The sequence below is a fragment of the Berghia stephanieae genome, chromosome 1 (genome assembly GCF_034508935.2).
Source record: "Berghia stephanieae isolate SIO BIC M18660-M18661 chromosome 1, UCSD_Bste_1.3, whole genome shotgun sequence".
NCBI lineage: Eukaryota > Metazoa > Mollusca > Gastropoda > Nudibranchia > Aeolidiidae > Berghia > Berghia stephanieae.
In genome coordinates this window covers 131,621,465-131,644,270 of record NC_088360.1, presented here as the reverse complement: position 1 = coordinate 131,644,270, position 22,806 = coordinate 131,621,465, and the positions used below count along the sequence as shown (strand labels likewise).

Below are 22,806 nucleotides of genomic sequence, written 5' to 3'. Positions count from 1 at the left end.
CACCATTTTAAGAGGATTTAATAGGTCTAACATGAAATGCAAGTTTTTATAGAGCGCAATATCCATTCGAAGTCTCAAAGCGCTTTACAAGGGTCCCCAGGCCAACAGCAGCACTTAACATGTAGGACAAGACATGACGCCTTTTCGGCGATATTACATTTTTTCCGGACAGAACAACGCAGTTAACTCATTTTACACTTGAGAAAATATGAATAAAGAACCTTTTCCAAAGACTCAACTACGCGCCGAGCGAGGCTCGAACCAAATACCTTCCAATCCGAAAGCGAGTGTCATACCACAAGACCACATTGCGCGTGCAAAAATAGAAAGAAACAAACAATAACAAGATGTAATATCGATTGAGACTTTTAGATTTTAAAATCTTGACTTGAAGAGTGCATCAATGACGTCAAGTCATTGTAAGGCTATGTGGTCTTGTGGTATGTCACTTGCTTTCGGATCGGCGCATAGTTGAGTCCTTGGAGAAGACTCTTTACTCACATTCTCTCACCGTACTCAGGTGCAAATCAATGCATATGATAATAAATGAATCTATCACAGCGGATGAATACAAATTTGTTTCAAACCTGAAAAGATCATTGATCACATCCTGATTCCTTAAAAGTTTTTTGGCACCGAAAAAATCGCCGGGCAAGTGTTGAAGAATTGGAAATGCGTGGACTGGGTTCGTGGTCACTGCTGTGGTTACCTGGAAAATAAATCGTACGAATAAATAACAATGTGAAATTGAAGGTGAGCTTCATCAATTCCATGAATTTATTCATCTTAAAAACGCCACTAAATTATCTCATTCGTCTGTAGTGTTTTATTTATCCTGTTTTGTTGAGAAAAGGGAAATCCGAAACGCCCATTATATCTGTTTTCGTATATTAAATTGAAGCTTACATTCAATTTCACATTGTTATTCATTTCTTCGAGCATCGAGCAGCAACATTTACATAATGTGTACCGCAATCCTAATCAAATACCGCCCTCACGCTTGTTAAAAGTAGTCCTTCATCAAAATCATTTGACCCATGGAGCCGGAGTTGGAGTTTATCACGGTGTCTATAGCCTGAAACGGACAATATCAATTGCTCGCAATCCTATGGCTCGGACGTTAGTTACAGCAAAGTACTTTCCACCAGATCAAACAGACCCGGCTACCCAATCACTGCTGGGTGGACAGGGAGAGTCAGAAAAAAAAATCTCGACTGAACCCGACATCGATCCCGGTCCCTTTGATTGTGAAGTGAGTGCTCTATCAACTGAGCTAACGGAACCCCTACTCAAGCTTTTTACCATTTACCTATTTTGAACAGAAAAGTGTTAACATTGATAGATTAGGTCTCTCGTCATGGGGAAAAGTGTGTATTTTATCTGAGTACAGAGAGAAAATCTGGGGCTAAAATTGATGGTGTCAACATTCTAAATTGGTTTTCAAAATATTGTTGTAAATAATATGATAACAACCACGCAACATCTCTACTGCTGAGACAACAAGAGCACATAATATAGATATAACAGCAGAAACAAAAACAATAATAACTACTACTACTACTACTACTACTACTACTACTACTACTACTACTACTACTACTACTATCTACTGCTACTACTACTATCTACTGCTACTACTACTACTACTACTACTACTACTACTACTACTACTACTACTACTACTACTACTACTACTATTACTTCTACTACTACTACCACTACTACTACTACCACTACTACTACTACTACTACAACTACTACTACTACTACTACTACTACTACTACTACTACTACTACTACTACTACTACTATTTTACCACTACTACAACAACTGCTACTTCTACTACCTAAATTACCGCTACTACTAATCATCATCATCATTGCCTTTTTCACCCTGGGTCAGGGTATAGGCCACAGACAAACAGTTTCCATCCTTCTCTATCCTGAGCCAACTTTTTTATCTCATTCCAGGTCTTACCACTTCTCTGTATATCAGCTTCTTTAATTCTTCTCCATGTTCCTCGTGGCCTTCCCTTGATCTTCTGCCCTGAGGGTTCCAGTCCAATACTTTCTTTGTTATAGTTGAGTCATTCTTTCTAAGCGTGTATCCAATCCACCTCCATCGTCTTCTTCCTATATCCTCTCCTACTGGTTTCTGCTGTGTTCTTTTCCATACTTCTTCATTTTTTATTCTATCCATCCATTTTATTCTGAGTAGCTTACGCATGCACCTGTTTACAAAAATCTGTACCCTCCTTATACATGCCTGTGATGCGTTCCAAGTTTCACATCCATACAGTAGGACAGACTTCACGTTTGAGTTGAAAAGTCTTAGCTTTAGTTGAAGGGAGATATCTTTAGTTCTCCAAACTCTGTTCAAAGATGTGAATGCAGCCTGTGCCTTTCCTATTCGTGCTTTCACCTCTGCTTCCGTGCCTCCATCCTTGTCAATTATACTTCCGAGATAGCAGAAAGTGTCTATATCTTCGAGTTCCTGATCTTTTACTTTGATCTGCTCCCTTTGACGCGTACCTATCCTCAAGACCTTTGACTTTACAGGGTGTATTCTTAGACCAATTGATTCCGAGAGGCTGTTTATAATTGTGGTTTTTGCTTGCATCTGGTCCTGGGTGTGGGACAAAAGAGCCAGATCATCTGCAAAATCCAGATCATCCAACTGTGTCCAGGGGGTCCACTGTATCCCATTTCTTCTCCCTTTGGAGGTTTCCTTCATTAGCCAATCAATGGCAAGGATGAACAGGAATGGAGAGAGCAAGCATCCCTGCTTGACACCAGTCTTAATTTCAAAGCTGTCAGTCAGCTGATCTTCATGTACAACCCTGCAACTTGATCCTTCATACATTTCCTTAATGAGGTTTACTATCTTTTCAGGGAGTCCATAATGTGCCAGAATTTTCCACAATGTTGCTCTGTCAATACTGTCGAAAGCCTTCTCGTAATCCAGAAAGTTGACAATAAGAGGAGAGTTCCATTCTATAGACTGTTCCACTATGACTCGCAGAGAGGCAATCTGGTCGGTGGTTGAACGGTTTTTCCGAAAACCTGCCTGTTCGTCCCGCAGTTTAGCATCTGTTGCATTCTTAATTCTCTCTAAAATAATACGGTTGAAAACCTTTCCTGGGATAGAAAGAAGAGTGATGCCTCGATAATTATTACAATTACTGAGGTCCCCTTTCTTTGGAAGCTTGATAAGATGTCCTTCCTTCCAATCCTTTGGGAATATCCCGTCATTCCAGATTCTCTCAAATAGTGGGTGCAGGGCCTCAGCATTTCTTTCCGCATCAACTTTTAGAGCCTCCGGTGGAATCTGGTCTGGTCCAGCAGCTTTCCCCTTTTCATCTTGTTAATGGCACCCACAATCTCTGCTATCGATGGTGGATCACAGCTAATTGGTAGCTCATTCCTTGCAGGCAAAATTTCTGGCTGGTTGTCTGGTGGTGGTCTGTTCAGAAGGCAGTTGAAATGTTCCCTCCATCGTTCAGATTGAGCCTCTTTTCCAAAAATAGTTTTCCCATCTTTGTCTTTGACTGGTACCTCTGGTTTCCCATATTTTCCAGCAAGTTTCTTGGTAGTTTGATAAAGGATCCTCATGTGTCCTCCAGTCGCTGCTGCTTCTGCTTTCTCTGCAAGTCTGTTCATGAATGCTTCCTTGTCTTTCTTCACAGATCTTTTGACTTCCTTAGCTATGGCTCGATACTGCTCTTGTGCATCCAGTCTTGAAGCCCTTGTTCGGCTTGCATTCACTTGTTCCTTCCTTGTTCTCCTCTTTTCAATAAGGTCCAAGGTGGTTGGACTTATCCATTCTTTATGTTCCGATTTCTTTACCCCCAATACCTCGTGGCAAGTTGTTATGTAAACTTCCTTGATCTTTGCCCAATGTGACTCTACATCTATGTCCTCCTCGAGCTCAGTAAGAGGTTGGAATCTATTACTCAATTGTAGTTTGAATTCCTCATTCTTTTCCCCATCAAGTGCATTCACCTCGAATTTTCTTCTTGTATGTGATCTGGCCCCGTGTTTTCTGAGTCGGAGCTTAAGCTTTGCCAATAGCAGGTGGTGGTCTGATCCAACATCTGCCCCTCTCCGCACTGTCACATCTTCCAATGAACGTCTGAATCTACGAGAGATACAAAAATGATCAATCTGATTCTCTGTCACACCATCTGGTGAGACCCAAGTTGCTTTGTGGATCCTCTTATGGGGGAACACTGATCCTCCAATCACCAAACTGTTGAATGCACAGAAATTTGCAAATCTCTCACCATTATCATTCATTTCTCCCATGCCATGACGTCCCATGATACCTTCATAGCCTACGTTATCCTGTCCCACTTTTGCATTAGCATCTCCCATCAATATGTTGATGTCTTTCCTTGGCAACTTGTCAATGACTTGTTGTAGCAGACCATAAAATGTATCTTTGTCCTCATCTGTTGCATCATTTGTTGGGGCATAGATCTGTACAATGTTCATGCTGATCTTCTTACTCCGTGTTGTAAAGGACGCCATGATGATCCTTTCTCCGCATTGTTCCCATCCTCTCAGTGACTTCTGAGCAAACTTGCTTAGAATTATTCCTACTCCCTGTGTATGAATCCCGTCCCCTCTCCCTGAATATAAAATCTTCTCCCCAGACTTGAGGTGTTTCTGTCCGGATTGTATCCAGTGGGTTTCGCTTACTCCAAGTATATGCAGCCTGTATCTTCTCATCTCAGTCACAACTTGAGAGCTTTTTCCTGCTTCATACATGGTGCGAACGTTCCACGACGCAATTCGAAGCTGCTTGTTTGGCGAAGACGTCATCGGGTCAGCAGAGTCCTTTCGGCTTTGTCTGTTGTCCTTCATAAATTCTGTAATTCCAGAAACTCTTCGGTCGCCCAAGCTAAAAAAGGATTTGGTTTGTCTGTCTGTGTTTCTGTAACGGTTTGAGTTTAACGGAAAGGGGTGTTAACCCTTTGCCAACCCCCAACCTGGAGGACCAGGTGACTCAAAGATGGGGGAATCACACACCATTAGTCGCCTTTTACGACACGCTGGCTTGGCGTTGGGCTATTCTTGACCCTCTCAGTTGAGGGACCCCGGACACCACACGGGGTACCGCTACTACTACTAAAAAGTAATTTGTTTTGTTTGTTTTTAAGTGTTTTACACCTTTAGGTCATATCAGGAAAAAGGAAGAAAATGGGGTAGTCAAAATATTCTAGATCTACAATTAAAAGGACTTGAGGAAAAAGTAAGACGAAGGGGAATGGTACAAATAGGGAATAGATGTAGATTCCAAGTGCACACTATCAGTGTACTTAGTGTGAGATTACCTAAAAGTCTCACCCAGACACAAGCAAAAGTTACCAATAAGAGGAACACACTCAAATTTTTACAAACCATGTTTTAAAAAAACAGTACATAAGAGAGAGAGAGAGATGATTTAAAAGGAAAAGAAATATCATCTCTCAAATTATTACCCTCCCAGCCAAGGACTCTGGCTTGGGTCAGGACAAAACTGAGTAATCTCATTCCAAGACCAAGACAGAAAGCAATTGGAAAACAGATACAGGGGAATAGAAGACACAACAAGTACTTCCCTGCCCACTATGGGAGGTCGGGAACCCTGCCCAGTAAAAAGTAATTAACAAAAATGACTATAACAGCTTTAAAAAAAAAGAAAGAAAAGAACATAATACCAAACACGGAACGTATCGGGCCCAAAAGCCTTCTTCAGCAAACAACAACAACAACAACAACAACAATAACAACAACAAAAAGATGAAAATATCATACATTGCTATAAAAAACAAAATCGAGCGAAATATAAAACGCATAAATGTGACCCTACGCCTCGAAGCGGTATTAAGTCGGGATTTGGAAACGAAGAAAACCGGTTTTAAAGTGGAAATGGTCAAAATGATCAAATTTCATTTTTTGGTTGTTTCATAAACTACAATCATTTTTCTACATAAAAACATAATAATTCAACATAAGTATTGACGATAAGTTATATATATTTAAAGTTTAAAAAAGCAACTATCAGTGAAACATTCAAAACAAGAGTTGACTTTCTCTCAGAGAGCCACCATTTCCAAGGCTGCACTTGTCAATAATAGCTAATAACAAATACTTTGACCTCAAACTTTAGCCTCGTTGGTTTTTTAAGTTTGTGCTACTCTCTCTCTCTCTCTCTCTCTCTCTCTCTCTCTCTCTCTCTCTCTCTCAAACACACACACACACACACACACACACACACACACTACAACCACCACCACCGCATCTACATCACGACCACTACTACTACAATCACCACCACCACCACCACATGATCACTGCCACTACTACTTCAACCACCACCACCACATCATTATCACTACTACTACAACCACCACCACCACAACGTAATTACTACTACAACCACTACCACTACATCATCACTACTACTACAACCACCCACACCACATCATCGCTACTACTACAACCACTGCCACTACTACAACCACAGTCACCACCACCACCACCACATCATCATCACTACCACTACTACTGCTACTACTACTACTACTACTACTACTACTACTACTACTACTACTACTACTACTACTACTACTACTACTACTACTACTACTACTACACACCACCAACACAACATCATCCTCACTACCATCATTATGTTTTGGAGCTTTTCTTCAATTGAAATAAGGAAACTTTGGGGTTGCATTTGGCAATGTGTTCATATATCATAATATAATTCTAATCAATTATCTGTTTAGATCTATACAATATGTAAACACAATACCAAATATCATCCCAATTCCCTTTTTGTGTGTCCGGAAATTCCTCTTTCGGCATTGAAATTCCTCCGAGTGGTGTCTGAAATTCCTGTGAGTCAAATTGAATATTGGCGTCTCTGCAAATTTTACTATTCTCGTCAAATTTTCAATGCCCGTATCTGAGGAGTTATCTTTGCCCATTGATTTGATTATGTGTGAAAACGATGCCTCACTTCAAAGTCGATTATCTCAAAACTTGGTTTTTACACTCTCCCTACTTCAAACGGTCATAGTTGGGCAATGAATAATCAGAATTTTATAAATTTTGTATCAAAATTGTAAGCATAATATAAGCTATTATTGGGTACCAAAACCCCAAAATTGAAAAATCCGACTTAATACCGTTTCGAGGCGGAGGGTCACATATTTGGTGCAGGAACACGGGGTAGAATAGAAATAGGTGTGAAATGTATCCGTTGAAATAAATCCCAATATTTAATTTACACCATTCTCACCTGCTCGCTGAGGCGTATCAAGAGATCAACAAAGTCTGGATCGTCCAATTCAAACCGTTTCCCGACAAGAATAGCACAGATCACATTGGAGACAGCAGCGTTGATGAGAAGTTTCATATTTGACGGTTCACCCTTGAACTTGGACATTGTGTCTAAGCAGATGGCAACCTGTTAGAGCAAACAAAAAACTCGTTCTGTCTTAAAACAGGCACCCATAAAGGGAGATTTTAAAACAGGCACCCATACAGGAAAAATTTAAAACAGGCACCCATACAGGAAAAATTTAAAACAGGCACCCATAAAGGAAGATTTTAAAACAGGCACCCATAAAGGAAGATATTAAAACAGGCACCCATAAAGGAAGATTTTAAAACAGGCATCCATAAAGGAAGATTTTAAAACAGGCACCCATACAGGAAAATTTAAAACGGGCACCCATAAAGGAAGATTTTAAAGCAGGCACCCATAAAGGAAGATTTTAAAACAGGTACCCATAAAAGAAGATTTCAAAACAGGCACCAATAAAGGAAGATTTTAAAACAGGCACCCATAAAAGAAGATTTTAAAACAGGCACCAATAAAGGAAGATTTTAAAACAGGCACCAATAAAGGAAGATTTTAAAACAGGCACCCATAAAAGAAGATTTCAAAACAGGCACCAATAAAGGAAGATTTTAAAACAGGCACCAATAAAGGAAGATTTTAAAACAGGCACCCATAAAAGAAGATTTCAAAACAGGCACCAATAAAGGAAGATTTTAAAACAGGCACCCATAAAAGAAGATTTTAAAACAGGCACCAATAAAGGAAGATTTTAAAACAGGCACCCATAAAGGAAGATATTAAAACAGGCACCCATAAAGGAAGATTTTAAAACAGGCATCCATAAAGGAAGATTTTAAAACAGGCACCCATAAAAGAAGATTTTAAAACAGGCTCCCATAAAGGAGGATCTTAAAATAGGCACCTCTTCAGTTATTTTCTCGGCAAGCCAGTTTTTCCCCATTCCAAAGTCTCGTAGTATCTGCATAGAAACACCTCGCTGTTCCTTCCATGGTGACCCATTGTTCATGATAATACCTGCAAAAGTTTTCATAATAAAATGTGGTAGAAAGATGAGGTTTTGATGCTAAGCTTGTTGTCTAAATACCCACAACATTCGCCAGCCTGATATAACGGACCAACACACAAAACTATTGGTAACCTAGAACATTTATAGTCTGATTGATAGAATTAAGTGAGAACTACTCATAAAAATGGTTGGCTAAAAATAATAATAAAGAGTTGAGTCGCGTAAATTTCGTATCTCTATATTTAAAATGAGCATTTATATGGATTTTGTGCGTCTAGGAGAGGAAATAGAAAGAAGACGATGGAGGTGGATTGGACACACGCTTAGAAAGACTGACTCCACTATAACAAAGAAAGTATTGGACTGGAACCCTCAGGGCAGAAGATCAAGGGGAAGGCCACGAGGAACATGGAGAAGAATTAAAGAAACTGATATACAGAGAAGTGGTAATACATGGAATGAGATAAAAAAAGTTAGCTAAAGAAACTGATATACAGAGAAGTGGTAATACATGGAATGAGATAAACAAGTTAGCTCAGGATAGAGAAGGATGGAAACTGACCCAGGGTGAAAAAGGCAATGATGATGATGTGGTCTAGTGGTATGACATTCGCCTTTAGAAGGTCCTGGATTCGAGACCTGCTCTGTGCAAAATGAATACCTGGCCGTTATTAGCGTCATCTCTGTCGTAAATAAATTGTAATATCGCCTAACAGGCGTCATGTCTCTTCTTACATGTTAAATTTTACTGTTGGCTAGAGACCCTGTTAGGCGATATTACAATAATAATGATAATGAATGAATTTATATAGCGCCTAGATCCACAATGTGCTCAGAGGCGCTTTACAATGCAAATAAAACACAACAATAAATCGATAATTTAAGCATAAAATCTATCAAAGTGGAATAGCATTAATCAATTTGTAATTTAATTACCACGCACTGTGCTACAAGATGAAAATTTAGGATATCTATAACATGTAGGCTTAATAGAAATGTTAAACATCAAATGATTTCCTAAAGAGATATGTTTTGAGTTTCTTTTTAAAGTTTTCAAAAGTTGGGCATTGTTTGAGGGATGAAGGCAGTTGGTTCCATAAGACGGGTGCCGACTGGCTAAAAGATCTCTCACTAAAAGACGATCTACAGCGAGGAACCTGGAAGAGATCATGATCACTTGATCTAAGTTCTCTCTCCGGCACATAGAAATTATAACTATGTTTTGTAGGTAAACAGGAGCTGTCTTATTAAAACATTTAAAAGCATAGCATACAGTTTTGAATATAATTCGGCTGTCAACAGGGAGCCAATGCAAAGATATTAAAATCGGGGTTACATGTTCTTTCACCCCACAACCAGTCACCATTCTAGCAGCTCTATTTTCCACTTTCTGAAGCTGTCTAATTATATATTTCGGTAACGATTGTAAGAGAGCGTTACAGTAATATATTCTGTTAAGTACAAATGATGTCATTAATGTTTTGACAGTCTCAGTATCCAAAAGATGTCTAATTCTATCAATTTTATGGAGATGAAGATGACAAATCTGGGCAACTTTACCAACATGAACGTCCATACACAATCGTGAATCTAAATATGCACCTAAATTCCTGACATTTCCAACATTTACAATCTTAATTTGACTACCGGCAATGCTCAATGATTCTATTTCTGTTCTTTTCCGGTTATTTCCATAAAAACTTATTATTTCCGTTTTATCCTCATTTAACTTTAATTTATTTAAAACCATCCAATCTTTTATGTCTTTCACGCACGCTTCCACTCGAGATACAATGTCCACTTTCGTATCGTTAGTAACAGGGAAATAAATTTGAGTATCGTCGGCATACAAGTGAAAATTCAACTCAAACGCCGAGATTATAGCATTTATGGGTGTTGTATACAAGGTATATAAGATGGGCCCCAGGACAGAACCCTGGGGTACCCCAAACTACAGAACACTAATATCAGAAAGAGAATCTTCAATGGCAACACACTGTGTGCGGTCAGAAAGATAAGATTCAAACCAGTCCAAAACATCATTTTGAATATTAAAATCGGTTTGAAGTCTGTTTAAGAGCAACTTCCGATCAATGGTATCGAATGCGGCACTTAAATCAAGCAGTATGAGCACTGCCGTCTTCTTATAATAATAATAATAAATGGCATTTATATAGCGCTTTACCCCGTTGTCACAGGCTCTAAGCGCTTTACAGTGATATAAAACAAAACATATTACAGTGAGACAAGTGTGAAGGAAACGTGATACGAATTCAATTTAACAACAACAAAATATGAAAATAATATTGCAACATTATGACGTAAAAAGATAAAACTTTAATCGAGATTTGAACGTTGTCAACGAATCCGAGCATCTCACGTGTGACGGGAGAGAGTTCCAAAAATGGGGGGCCGAAAATTGAAAAGACTGTTCACCTATTTTACGCAATGGCTTAGGGTTGACAAGGATTGATTGGTCATTGCTTGACCTCAAGTTTCTATTGGGGACATATATGTTTAGAAGGTCTTTAATATAGGAGGGACTGTTCGTGCTCAGGGATTTGTAGACAACAGTACAAATCTTATAGGCAACTCTTTTTTCAACAGGAAGCCAATGTAACTCACGGAGAAGAAGAGTTGCTGACGGGTATTTTTTGTTATTGCGTACAATGAGCCTGGCTGCGTTATTTTGAGCAACCTGAAGTTTGCTAATTTTGTCTTTAGCCCAAAGGGAGTTACAATAGTCCAATTTAGATAAAACCAGGGAAATAATTAAAAGTTCTGTTATATGCTTCGGTATTAAATTACGAATTTTGCTTATTTTTTTCATTTCTATGTACATAGATTGTATGGTGTTATTCACGTGGCTTGTCATGGAAAGATCTTTATCAATGATGACGCCAAGGTTTTTTGCTTTATTTGAAAATTCTATTGTGCTATTTCCGAGAGTAATAGGTGATTTATTTGCCTGTTTAAGGATACTCGGCCTTCCACACATCAAAATCTCAGTTTTACTATCATTTAATTTTAACTTATTGTGGTACATCCAAGATTTAATCTCATTAAAACAGCTCGTAATTCGTTGTATTAAGAGGTGTGAATTACTAAGGGGTGCTGAATCATATATTTGCGTATCATCTGCATAAAAATGATAACTCAGATTGAATCTGGATATCACACTAGAAAGGGGCTGCATATATACAGTAAAAAGGACAGGGCCAAGAACAGAGCCTTGTGGCACTCCAAAATTTAGTAAAACTTGTTCTGACTGAACACCATTCACCACGACAGTCTGCCATCGATCCTGTAAATATGATGTAAACCATTTCAGGGCAATTCCTTTTATGCCGAACGTATTTTCTAGTCTTCTTAACAAAATGTCATGGTCAATGGTGTCAAAGGCAGCTGAAAGATCTAAAAGGCATAATACATTGATATTGTTAGCATCAGCATTACATAACAAGTCATTAAAGATTTTAAGAAGCGCCGTTTCAGTACTGTGTTGATGTTTGTAGGCTGACTGAAAGGGTTGTTCCAAACTGCTGTTCTTAAGATGAGATGTTAATTGTGTAAGAACTACCTTCTCCAAAAGTTTTGACAAAAAAGATAAATTTGATACAGGACGATAATTGTTTAATATATTGTGGTCCAGTGATGGTTTCTTCAGAAGTGGTTTGACGAGGGCACTTTTAAAGCACGATGGAACTTCGTCAGTCAGTATGGATGTATTTATGATTGATGTAATGGATGGTAATAATGTATCGATGGAGCTGGCCAAAAGCTGTGCTGGTAGGGGATCAAGGTCGCAGGATTTAATGGGGGCTTTATCAGCAACATAATTAACAAGATCATTGTGCACTTTGATCAAAGCATACTCAATGTTTTTTTTTCGGAAAGAGACAACACTCATGACGGCCAGATACTTATTTTACACCTGAGTACGGTGAGAAAATGTGAGAAAAGAACCTTTTCCAAAGACTCAACTATCCGCCGCTCGAGACTCGAACCCAGAACTTCCAATCCGAAGGTGAATATCATACCACTAGATCGAACACATAACCGCTCAAAGTATAATTCTCGACATGAATCGTATAAAATCTACTGGAATTCTTCGGTAGTAAAAGTTTACCTTTTAATCCACCGCGTTTCAGTTCCCTGTCAGACAAAATAGTCGGTGGTCTGTCGGAGAAGCAGTCCCCTTTCTTCACAAAGGCCTCTTTCAAGAGTTCAAAGTTGTTGATGACAACGATTGTATGAGATCCAATTTTGAAGCTGAAAATATCCCCTACTCTGGAAAAAAAATAATGATAAGTATTGGATTGTAATCTTCACTTTATTAGACGAAAACAGATACTGTGGACGTTTCGGGTTTCCCGTTTATCAACAATATACGATGAAGGAATAATCATTGTTTTTGTTTACTCACCTTAATTATGCCATTTACACATATCTCATTCGTCCTTAGTGTGTTTTATTGATAAAGGGGAAACCCGAAACGTCCACAGTATCTGTCTTTGTCTAATAAATTGAAGAATACAATTCAATACTCATCTTATTTTTTCTCTTTCGAGCTACAACCGGCAACATTTTCATTATTTCCTAGTGGAAAAAGAACCATAAATACAACATAATACAATACGTTACATTACAGCGCCTAAATCGAAAATGTGCCTACTAAGACGATCTTTATATAGATTCAATAACGAAAACAATAAAACCATAATAAGTAAATCACTTAAAATTCAGTTAATAGTCCTTCAGAGCCATTAGGCGCATGGAACCGGAGTTTATCCTGGTTTCTATAGCGTGAAACGGACAATAGCAATTGCTTGTTATCCTTTGGATAGGGCGCTAGTCTGTCGCAAAGTACTTTCCGCAAAATCTATTAGACCCAGCTACTCATTTACTGCTGGGTGGGCAGGGGGGTCAGAAAAAATGTCGACTGCACCCGGGATTGATATTGGTCCCTCCGTGTGTGAAGCGATTCCATGATCCTATCACTTACAGAAAATCCAGTTAGACGGCAGAGAAATATTTGTTGTGTCCTTTCTGTTATTGATAGGGCCTTGGAAGATTCCATGCTTCAATTCCAAAATCCTATCACTTACAGAAAATCCAGTTAGACAGCAGAGAAATATTTGTTGTGTCCTTTCTGTTATTGATAGGGCCTTGGAAGATTCCATGCTTCAATTCCAAGATCCTATCACTTACAGAAAATCCAGTTAGACGGCAGAGAAATATTTGTTGTGTCCTTTCTGTTATTGATAGGGCCTTGGAAGATTCCATGCTTCAATTCCAAGATCCTATCACTTACAGAAAATCCAGTTAGACGGCAGAGAAATATTTGTTGTGTCCTTTCTGTTATTGATAGGGCCTTGGAAGATTCCATGCTTCAATTCCAAGATCCTATCACTTACAGAAAATCCAGTTAGACGGCAGAGAGAATATTAGGGGCGTCCTTTCTGTGCGTGATAGGATCTTGGAAGATTCCATGCCTCCATACCAAGATCCTATCACTTACAGAAATTCCAGTTATGCGGACAGAAATTCCAGTTAGACGGCAGAGAGAATAATTGGCGCGTCCTTTCTGTAAGTGACAGGATCTTGGAAGATTCCAAGCTTCCATTCCAAGATCCTATCACTTACAGAAAATGACAACAGAGAAATATCTGGCACTTCCTTTCTGTAAGTAATAGGAAAAGAATACTTATGGATAAGCTCTAATTTCTCAGCAAAATTAAAAAGCAAAAACAAAAAAAAAAAAACAAAAATAAATAAAAAATAAAAAAATACAATTGATGATCAATCAAAACATTTTTGTTTGAAAAAATGTTATTTTAAAAACTTACTTTTCTCTCCATTCCTGGAAGATGTCAAGAATACGTTTCTGCAACATGGGAACGTGTCCAAGAAGAGGATATGGTCTGACTGCAAATGGAGGCAGATTGCCCGGAAGTCGTTTCCTCATTCTCAAGTAGAGCACAGTTGCCAGACCGATTGAGGCATAAACCAAAGGAGGCAACTTGGTAATCCAAGAGAAAAAGTCTGATATCAAGGTCATTGTTCTCTTCGTCTTCCAACAGATTTAAAGGATGAAGCTGACGTCACTTGACTATTTTTAGAAATTGTTTATTAGACCGCAAGAAACGTGGTTTGTTCTTACTAAATTATCTCTAAATAAATGTGGATGGTCGGTGTTTTAGTATAATACTCAATCAGTTGTAACCGCCTGATCAAATGCACCATTACACAAAACTATGCGTGACCTTTAAAAGTGTCTCAAGTTACAATGAAATTAGTGAAATTTTTAAAATCATAAATAGCCAAAACGTAAATAGCTTTTTATCAGTGTACGATAGTAACACCGGTTATTCCAGTCTTCCCTTGGAATAGATCCTAAAGAAAAACTGCCCCTGAGGGATGAATAAAGTGAATTTTATTTTATTTTTATGTGTTCATAATGATAATAATAATAGACTGCGCCAACGGGTCCCATTAGAGATAGACGACGATTGGGATTGTTTGGAAGCTTTAACCCTTTGCCCACTTGTCATTATGACATCCGTAATGCTATCGCCTTTTACATCTACGCCAGAATAGAAAGAGAGGGTGGAGCTACCATACCATGATATAACATTTTATGGGGGCTAATTTCATCATAACAGTTCTGTCCACTGACAGGTGGGTGGGTATTAGTGGGTATCGCTTTCCAGAACTTATGTCCTTATATGAAATCCTGAGTTTTTGACCTATCAACGATTGCTCTTTTGATAGCTCGCTTGTCAACATGAGTCAGCTCAGCCCTTGATTTATGTACAGGCATCACAGGCGGTATATGTTGTGTAACTTCAAAGACCACGGTTAACTGAAAGCGATGAATGGAAGCCCTACTGTGGCGTGGAGAACGAGGTCTTGTTTGTATAGTTACGTCACTATCTCAACGCTCGTGAATTCTTAGTAAGGCTGGACTCACAATCAAAACACGAAATCTGTGTTTTAAACTCTTGAATCAATCGAGTAAAATCAGTGCGTTCGTCTCATTGAGAAATGAAAAACGAAATATAAATCAAGAACATCGACCGGAAAATAAGGAAATTATCATAACATTATAACATTTGAGAAAGCTGTTTTCAAAATCAAATCTATTACAAAAAAGGTTATTTCTAGACCGATTTTTATGAGACAAAGACAATTTTTCTCCACTTTTTAAGCTGATTCCAACAATGAGGTCAACCTGTCAGTGGACAGAACTGATATGATGAAATTAGGGCTCCATAAAATGTTATATCATGGTAGGCTCCACCCTCTATTTCTATTCTGGCGTAGATGTAGACGGCGATAGCATTTCCGATATCATAATGCCCCGTCGCGCAAACTCAGTAATAATAATAATAATAATAATAATAATAATAATAATAATAATAATAATAATAATAATAATAATAATAATAATAATAATAATAATAATAATAATAATAATAATAATAATTTAACAGGTACCAAGTCAACATGTAAACAGCCTTTTGTCAGGTTACTGTAGGACGCCTAGCCTAATAACGTGATGATATTATTATATCATAATTTGTTTTTCATCAGACATAATTACTGGGTACAGAGTTAACATTTAAATCTATGCGGTAGATCGACAGCCCGGATGCATCATAATTTAAGGTATTCAATATCGTAAACATTAAATATGTCCTACACTGGGAAAATGGGGGTACCGATGGTTCAGTTGATAGAGCATTCGCTTCACAAGTAAAGGGATTTTGATCGATCCCCAGATGCAGTCGAAATATTGTTGACCCCCCCCCCCCATCCACCCTGCCACCCAGCAGTGATTGGGTAGCTAAGTCTATTAGATCTGGCGGAAAGGCAAACTTTGCAGTAGACTAGCATTCTATCCAGATGGTAGCAAACACTTGTTGATGTCCGTTTCACGCTATAGAAACCGGAATCAAACTCCAGCTCCATGACCCTAATGGCACTGTAGGACTATTTGTTTGTTTGTTTTTAATGGTTTTACGGCGCTTGCAACACATTAACGTCATATCAGCACCCAAGAAGACAATGGGTAAATTGGGTCAAATAGGAAACAGATGTAGATTCCAAGAGCACACTATCAAAGTACTTAGTTTGAGATCACATAAAAGTCTCATCCAGGCACAAGCACATGTCCCTACTAAGAGGAATACACTCAAATGTTTACAAATCATATATAATATATAAACAAAACATAATACAGTACATAACAGAGAGATGATTTAGAAAGGGAAAATATCATCTCCCAAAATTCTAATTATACATTTGATTGTTTCCCTCCCAGCCAGGGTATCCAGGATATAACTCATATTGCATGAGATGTTGGCGCTATATAAGTGTGCATTCTTCTTCTTCTTCTTCTTCTTCTTCTTCTTCTTCTTCTTCTTCTTCTTCTTCTTCTTCTTCTTATTATTATTATTTATTATTATTATTATTATTATTATTATTATTATCATTATTATTATTTGAGTAAGGTATTTTTCCGACGTGCACTTATTTGTAGGTCTGATAGCCCAATTCCTTGGGGGCTCATTGTCGTAATGGAAATCTCAAAAACTGATGCAAAATATTGTCCATTACAACAATGCTAAACTAGGCCCATAAGTAGGTTCGGATGTATACGTGTTTTTTCCCCTTTAATTTTTAAATTGTTTAATGTCACTAAATTAAAATATCCATAAGTTCACATAATTTTTTGATATCCAACACATTGCATGAAATTAACATTTTATGTCATGTGCGGCTATGTGGTCTAGTGGTATGACATTCGGAAAGTCCTTGGAAAAGGATCTTTACTCACATTCTCTCGCCGTTCTAAGGTGTAAAATGAGTACCTGGCTGTTAACAGCGTTGTCTCTGTCGGAACTCGGGACCTTCCGATTCGAAAGCGAGTGCCATACCACAAGACCACATCGCCGCACAAAACACATTAAACACTGAAGTCCCAATAATTGGTAAAATGTCACTATATTAAGTCAATTCATTTCAACACTTTTATTTATCCACTCGCACTGACTGGACAGAGATTTATGGAAACAAATAACTAACTGATACTAGGAACAGAGGGACACACTCGAGATAACACATTATAATATTATTCACGGTAAGCGTCCATGCATCCATAATATTCTTTCATTTTTATTTATAGACCTTTGATGTCAATGTGATGTCATGTGAAAATAAGATTAAATAATTCAACACGATATTATAATTATCTATACAAAAACAAAACAATTTTGTAATTACATCCAATTTCTCCAATGATAACTATCTAGGTATAATACAATATTGTAATGTAAATGTTGCTGCTCGAAACTCGAAGAAAAAAAAATAACAATGTGGAATTGAATGTAAACTTCAATTTAATATACGAAAACAGATAAAACGGACGCTTTGGGTTTCCCCTTTATCAACATAACAGGATGAATGAAAAACTACAGACGAATGAGATAATGTGAACAACGCTACTACCACATTATCTCCTTCGTCTGTATCGTTTCAGTCATCCTGTTTTGTTGATAAAGGGGAAACCCGAAACGTCCGTTTTATCTGTTTTCGTATATTAAATTGAAGTTTACATTCAATTTCACATTGCTTTTTTTTTTTACAATAATGTACGTACTTTTGATCAGATATACTATAGGTATATAACTCGACCCGTATACAATAAAAAATAAATTCTTTCTCGTATCCACTTATTGAAATTCTTCTTAACATACTTTTATAGATAGAACGAAGATGACGTCACTCAAGCCTTTGTTATTGTATTTTGCCATCCGCGTTTGTGAGTGATTCTCACTAAACTGTATTAACCAGACTATAAACGTTTAAGATTACGCATAGTTTTGTGTGTTGGTTCGTTATACTTCCGGATGGCAATGTTATGAGTTTCTTAGCCAACCGCTTACTATCTATAACAGAAAACAGATACAATTACACTACACATGCCTAGGCAAATGTATACGAACATAATATACCCTCATCTTTTGTTGTATCATCACTCGATGAATTGTCGTATCTTCTATCTCGATAATCCATTTCAAGGCCATAGTTCGATATCCGTGCTGATGTTGTATTTAAAAACACAGTACCTTATAAAATATATGCAACGTTAACTAGATAGCACATCGAGAAAGTAAGGAGTAGGCACCGGTGTAAGATAAAAAAACTGAACAAGAGACACAGCAAGAAAGAAAAATACAAAATAAAAACTATCCCCCAGTCGACGTCATGGTAGACGATTCTTTGTAATGTTTTTTTTTCTTCTTCTATTTTTCTTTCTTGCTTCGTCTGGCACCTTTCATACACACTTGTTCAGTTCTTTAACTAATAAATAGCACATACTGTGTTCTTCTATTTTTAAAAACGACAACGCGATTGTCAACATTGATAACATACCTCTGAGTCGTTAACCACTTCATTGTCGTACTCTGGAAAGACAAGTATTTAAAATTTTGGTCAGAAAACTCGTCCTTCAAATGTCAATCGATTTGAAAGACCCTCATTTTGGCAAAAATAATCAAACCTGGGACTTTAATCAAGACTTCGCGAGTACCCAGGTTTGATATTTTTTTTGGTAAGATGAGGGTCTTTCAAATCGATCGATAACTGAAGGACGAGTTTCCTGACCAAAATTTAAAACATCTGTTTGTTTGTCTATTCAGAGCACGATTGTACAACAGTACTGTCTGGTATCTTGATGAAAATTGCACATCGCTGAGATCATCATCATCTTCACCATCATCGTCATCATCATCATTATTATCATCATCATCATCATCATCATCATCATCGCCATCATCATCATCATCATCATCATCATCATCATCATCATCATCATCATCATCGTCGCCATCGTCATTATCATCATCATCATCATCATCCTCATCATCATCATCATCATCATTATCATCATCATCGCCGTTTTTGGGTCTCATTACTGGTTCAATTCATTGTTTTATATTGATCTTATAATACTATAACACAACGAGCTTGCGAGTATGTGTTATTAGTGACCCTTCGCCTCAAAACGGTATTAAGTCGGGTTGGTTAAGATATTAAACATTGAATTCACAGCCAGAAATATCAGACTTGTGTTGAGTTTGTATGTTTTATTGAGGAGAATGGATACCATATTGATGGGTGCTAATGCCAACAATTTATATTTTTTACAAGTTTAACATTTAATTCGGCTTCTAAGCATATAGTTAATTCCGACATAATACCGTTTGGAGACGATGGGTCACATCATTGCACGATATAAATATAATGAGTTTAATAAATACTAAGAAATGAAAGAATACATTTATTCCACCCCTCCAAGTAAGATTATTAGATATTTCGTCACCGATTGTAAGATAATAGTATTTATATTCACCACAATTTGTATCTTTCTCCTTCTGCCTGAATGACAATTTGACCCAAAACTAAAAACGTTGGATTTGTATTCATTATTTATAATACGCTTCAACAGTCGTAACGTCACCTCCCTCGTAATGACGCATGGTAACTTAGTAAGAGGCTCTAAACTATCGGAACAATGGCGGGCGCCCTTATGAAATACTTCTCCAACGAGCATAAAAGCGTATCCAGAGAAGAAAAAAAAACATTATAAATCTGATCTTGTTTTGACTTTTACACATTCTGATCACAAGACATACGAAAAGTTCTAGCCAGCATGAAGAATAGAAAGTACCTATTTTCTTTGTTTAGAACCGTGATGGCCGCCGCTGCTGGGCGACGTGACATCAGACTATTGAATCCAATTACCAATCAGCTGTCTTTTACACCTGATTTCACCCCAATAAAATGTGCGAATTCTTCTGACTATGATTGAATTGTAAGAATAGTTTCGTGTATTCAAATATTTCTGAGAAATTGTAAGCCTGGAGTGAGAGAGAGAGAGAGAGAGAGAGAGAGAGAGAGAGAGAGAGAGAGAGAGAGAGAGAGAGTACTGAGTAGGGAACTGTCTCCTGAAGAAACAGAACGTGGGAGAATCACCGTTCTGCCACGCATACAACAAAAACATTACGGCGAGGAATTTTGAAGGACTTGCGAGACAATAAAATGGTGAAGAAGTCATCACCTATTCCATCAAACAAACACATGTGAGCTTTTATATAGCGCAATATCAACTCAATGTGCTCAAAGCGCTTTTACAAGGGATCCCTGACCTACAGCAACATGTAACATATAGAACGAGACATGACGCCTGTTAGGTGAGGTTACATATTTTTTGGGACAGGGACAGCGTTGTTAACTGCCATGTACTCATTTTACACCTGAGTACGGTGAGAGAATGTGAGTAAAGAACCTTTTCCAAAGACTCAACTATGCGTCGAGTGAGACTCGAACCCAGGACCTTCTGATCCCAAAGCGAGAGTCATACCACAAGACCACATAGCCGCACATGTTGTTACCCTTCCTGGGACATCAGAATTTGATGAGAGTCCACGTAAGACTAGACTTTGCTCCTTCTTTACTTTTATGATGAAAAGCACCCGGTCATCTTACCAAAATGTCACATATCTTGCCTCAGTGTGAAAATGCAACATTCGCTTATTAGATCTGCAGGAGCGAATGGCTTGATATCAACGCTGAGAAATAGTTACTGGATCGTATCAGTCAGAACGTTGGCCAAGGAGATTTGTCAAAGAGTGTATTGATTGTCAGAGAGAAGATTCACATCCGTGTGAACAAGACAGCACCTCTACCTGAAGACAGAGTAAAGAAATCACCACATGTCTGATATCAACACTGAGAAAGAGATACTGGATCGTATCAGTCAGAACGTTGGCCAAGGAGATTTGTCAAAGAGTGCATTGACTGTCAGAGACAAGATTCAAATCCGTGTGAACAAATGACAGCACCTCTACCTGAAGACGGAGTAAAGAAATCACCACATTTCTGATATCAACGCTGAGAAATAGTTACTGGATCGTATCAGTCAGAACGTTGGCCAAGGAGATTTGTCAAAGAGTGTATTGATTGTCAGAGAGAAGATTCACAAGATCCGTGTGAACAAATGACAGCACCGCTACCTGAAGACAGAGTAAAGAAATCACCACATTTCTCAGTGACTGGAGTTGATCATGCCGGTCCTCTCTTTTGCAAAGAAGTGCCAGATAAAATTAGATACATTTTACTGTTTATCTGCTTTCATCAGAGTTGTTATTCAGAGTCGACTCTGGATAACTGTAGACAGCTATTCAGAGTCGACCCGGATAACCATGTGTACATATATTTTGAGCCGAGTATCGAGTTGAGTTCTCGCGAGATGAGTTACTTTCAATTTGATGCCATTTTTGTCCCGTAATTTTGCATAATTTTGAATTTGAAATTGCGTAATTCCTCGGGGATATTTTATTACATGGGTTGCATGTAGTTAGTTGTTAGGTGTGATACAACATATTTAGAAACCTGCAAAATCTTTGCAAAATTTACTTATTTTCTTCTTCAAAATTCATCATTTTCTTTGCAAAATGTTGAAATATTTTTGTCGAAAAACTGCGGGGTCAGAAATGTCCTGTTGACACTTGACAGTGAACAACCACATACGGAAGGCGCCCCTAAGTTTCACGTCTCCATCATTTTAGCTTTCCCCTCCATTCTTATTCTTATTTGTATAGAACTATAGGTGAGTAAATAGGTAACACCAAAAAACATCGGTGGTTATCGATAATTTCAACTCGGAACACAACACATACCGCTCAACAGCCATTTAAGCAAAATTACAAAAGACACATCCCCTTCCTGCCCCTTATGTCAACACCCCAATAAAACTGTATCACACCACTTGCTTGGATGTCAACCTCTTGAAGACCTAAGATGCACATTCCTGCCACCAAATCCAAGCATCAGTAACACGCTGTATAGCCACCTGGAACAGCTACAACATGGCACAAGACCGAATGGCTAGAGCTCAGGTTGTCGCTGGTTCGGATAAGTAAGTGAGTACTGTTTACCTTTGCAATCGTAAGAGTTTGATGACTTCGTGTTAGCATTAAGGAGGTTTTCAGCTAGAAGAGGACGGCCCACCATTATATATTCTGACAATGCTAGGACCTTTGTGGGAGCTTATAGACTACTGCAGAAAGAGATATGTCATTCTATGATTACGTGGAAGTTTAATTCTCCTTTAAGCCCATGGTGGAGAAGATGGTGGGAAAGATTGATTCGCTCAGTTAAATCTTAATAATAATAATAATAATAATAATAATAATAATAATAATAATAATAATAATAATAATAATAATAATAATAATAATAATAATAATAATAAGGCTGAAAACTTATATAGCGCTATAACTCCGAGACACCAGACTCTAAGCGCTTAAATTACAAATGACTATGGCTGAAACATACTCATACACACATACACACACGTACACACACACAC

General features: G+C 37.9%; 1 protein-coding gene across 10 annotated transcripts in view; it reads right to left on the bottom strand.

The window, feature by feature from the left end:
- The window catches only part of LOC144963194 (cytochrome P450 2D15-like), a 28,147-nt gene extending 9,447 nt beyond the window's left edge, over positions 1-18,700 (bottom strand). Inside the window, exons 1-6 of one of the 10 annotated variants that reach the window (XM_078896935.1) lie at positions 18,386-18,700; positions 14,216-14,539; positions 12,496-12,656; positions 8,262-8,374; positions 7,295-7,462; positions 588-709 (exon numbers count right to left, since the gene is read on the bottom strand). In XM_078896935.1, the coding sequence (XP_078753061.1) occupies positions 588-709; positions 7,295-7,462; positions 8,262-8,374; positions 12,496-12,656; positions 14,216-14,427 (776 nt within the window). In that variant the 5' untranslated portion in view covers positions 14,428-14,539; positions 18,386-18,700. The other 9 variants (XM_078896942.1, XM_078896936.1, XM_078896937.1 and 6 more) reach the window with 9 other exon arrangements.
- Positions 18,701-22,806: the final 4,106 nt, after the last annotated feature.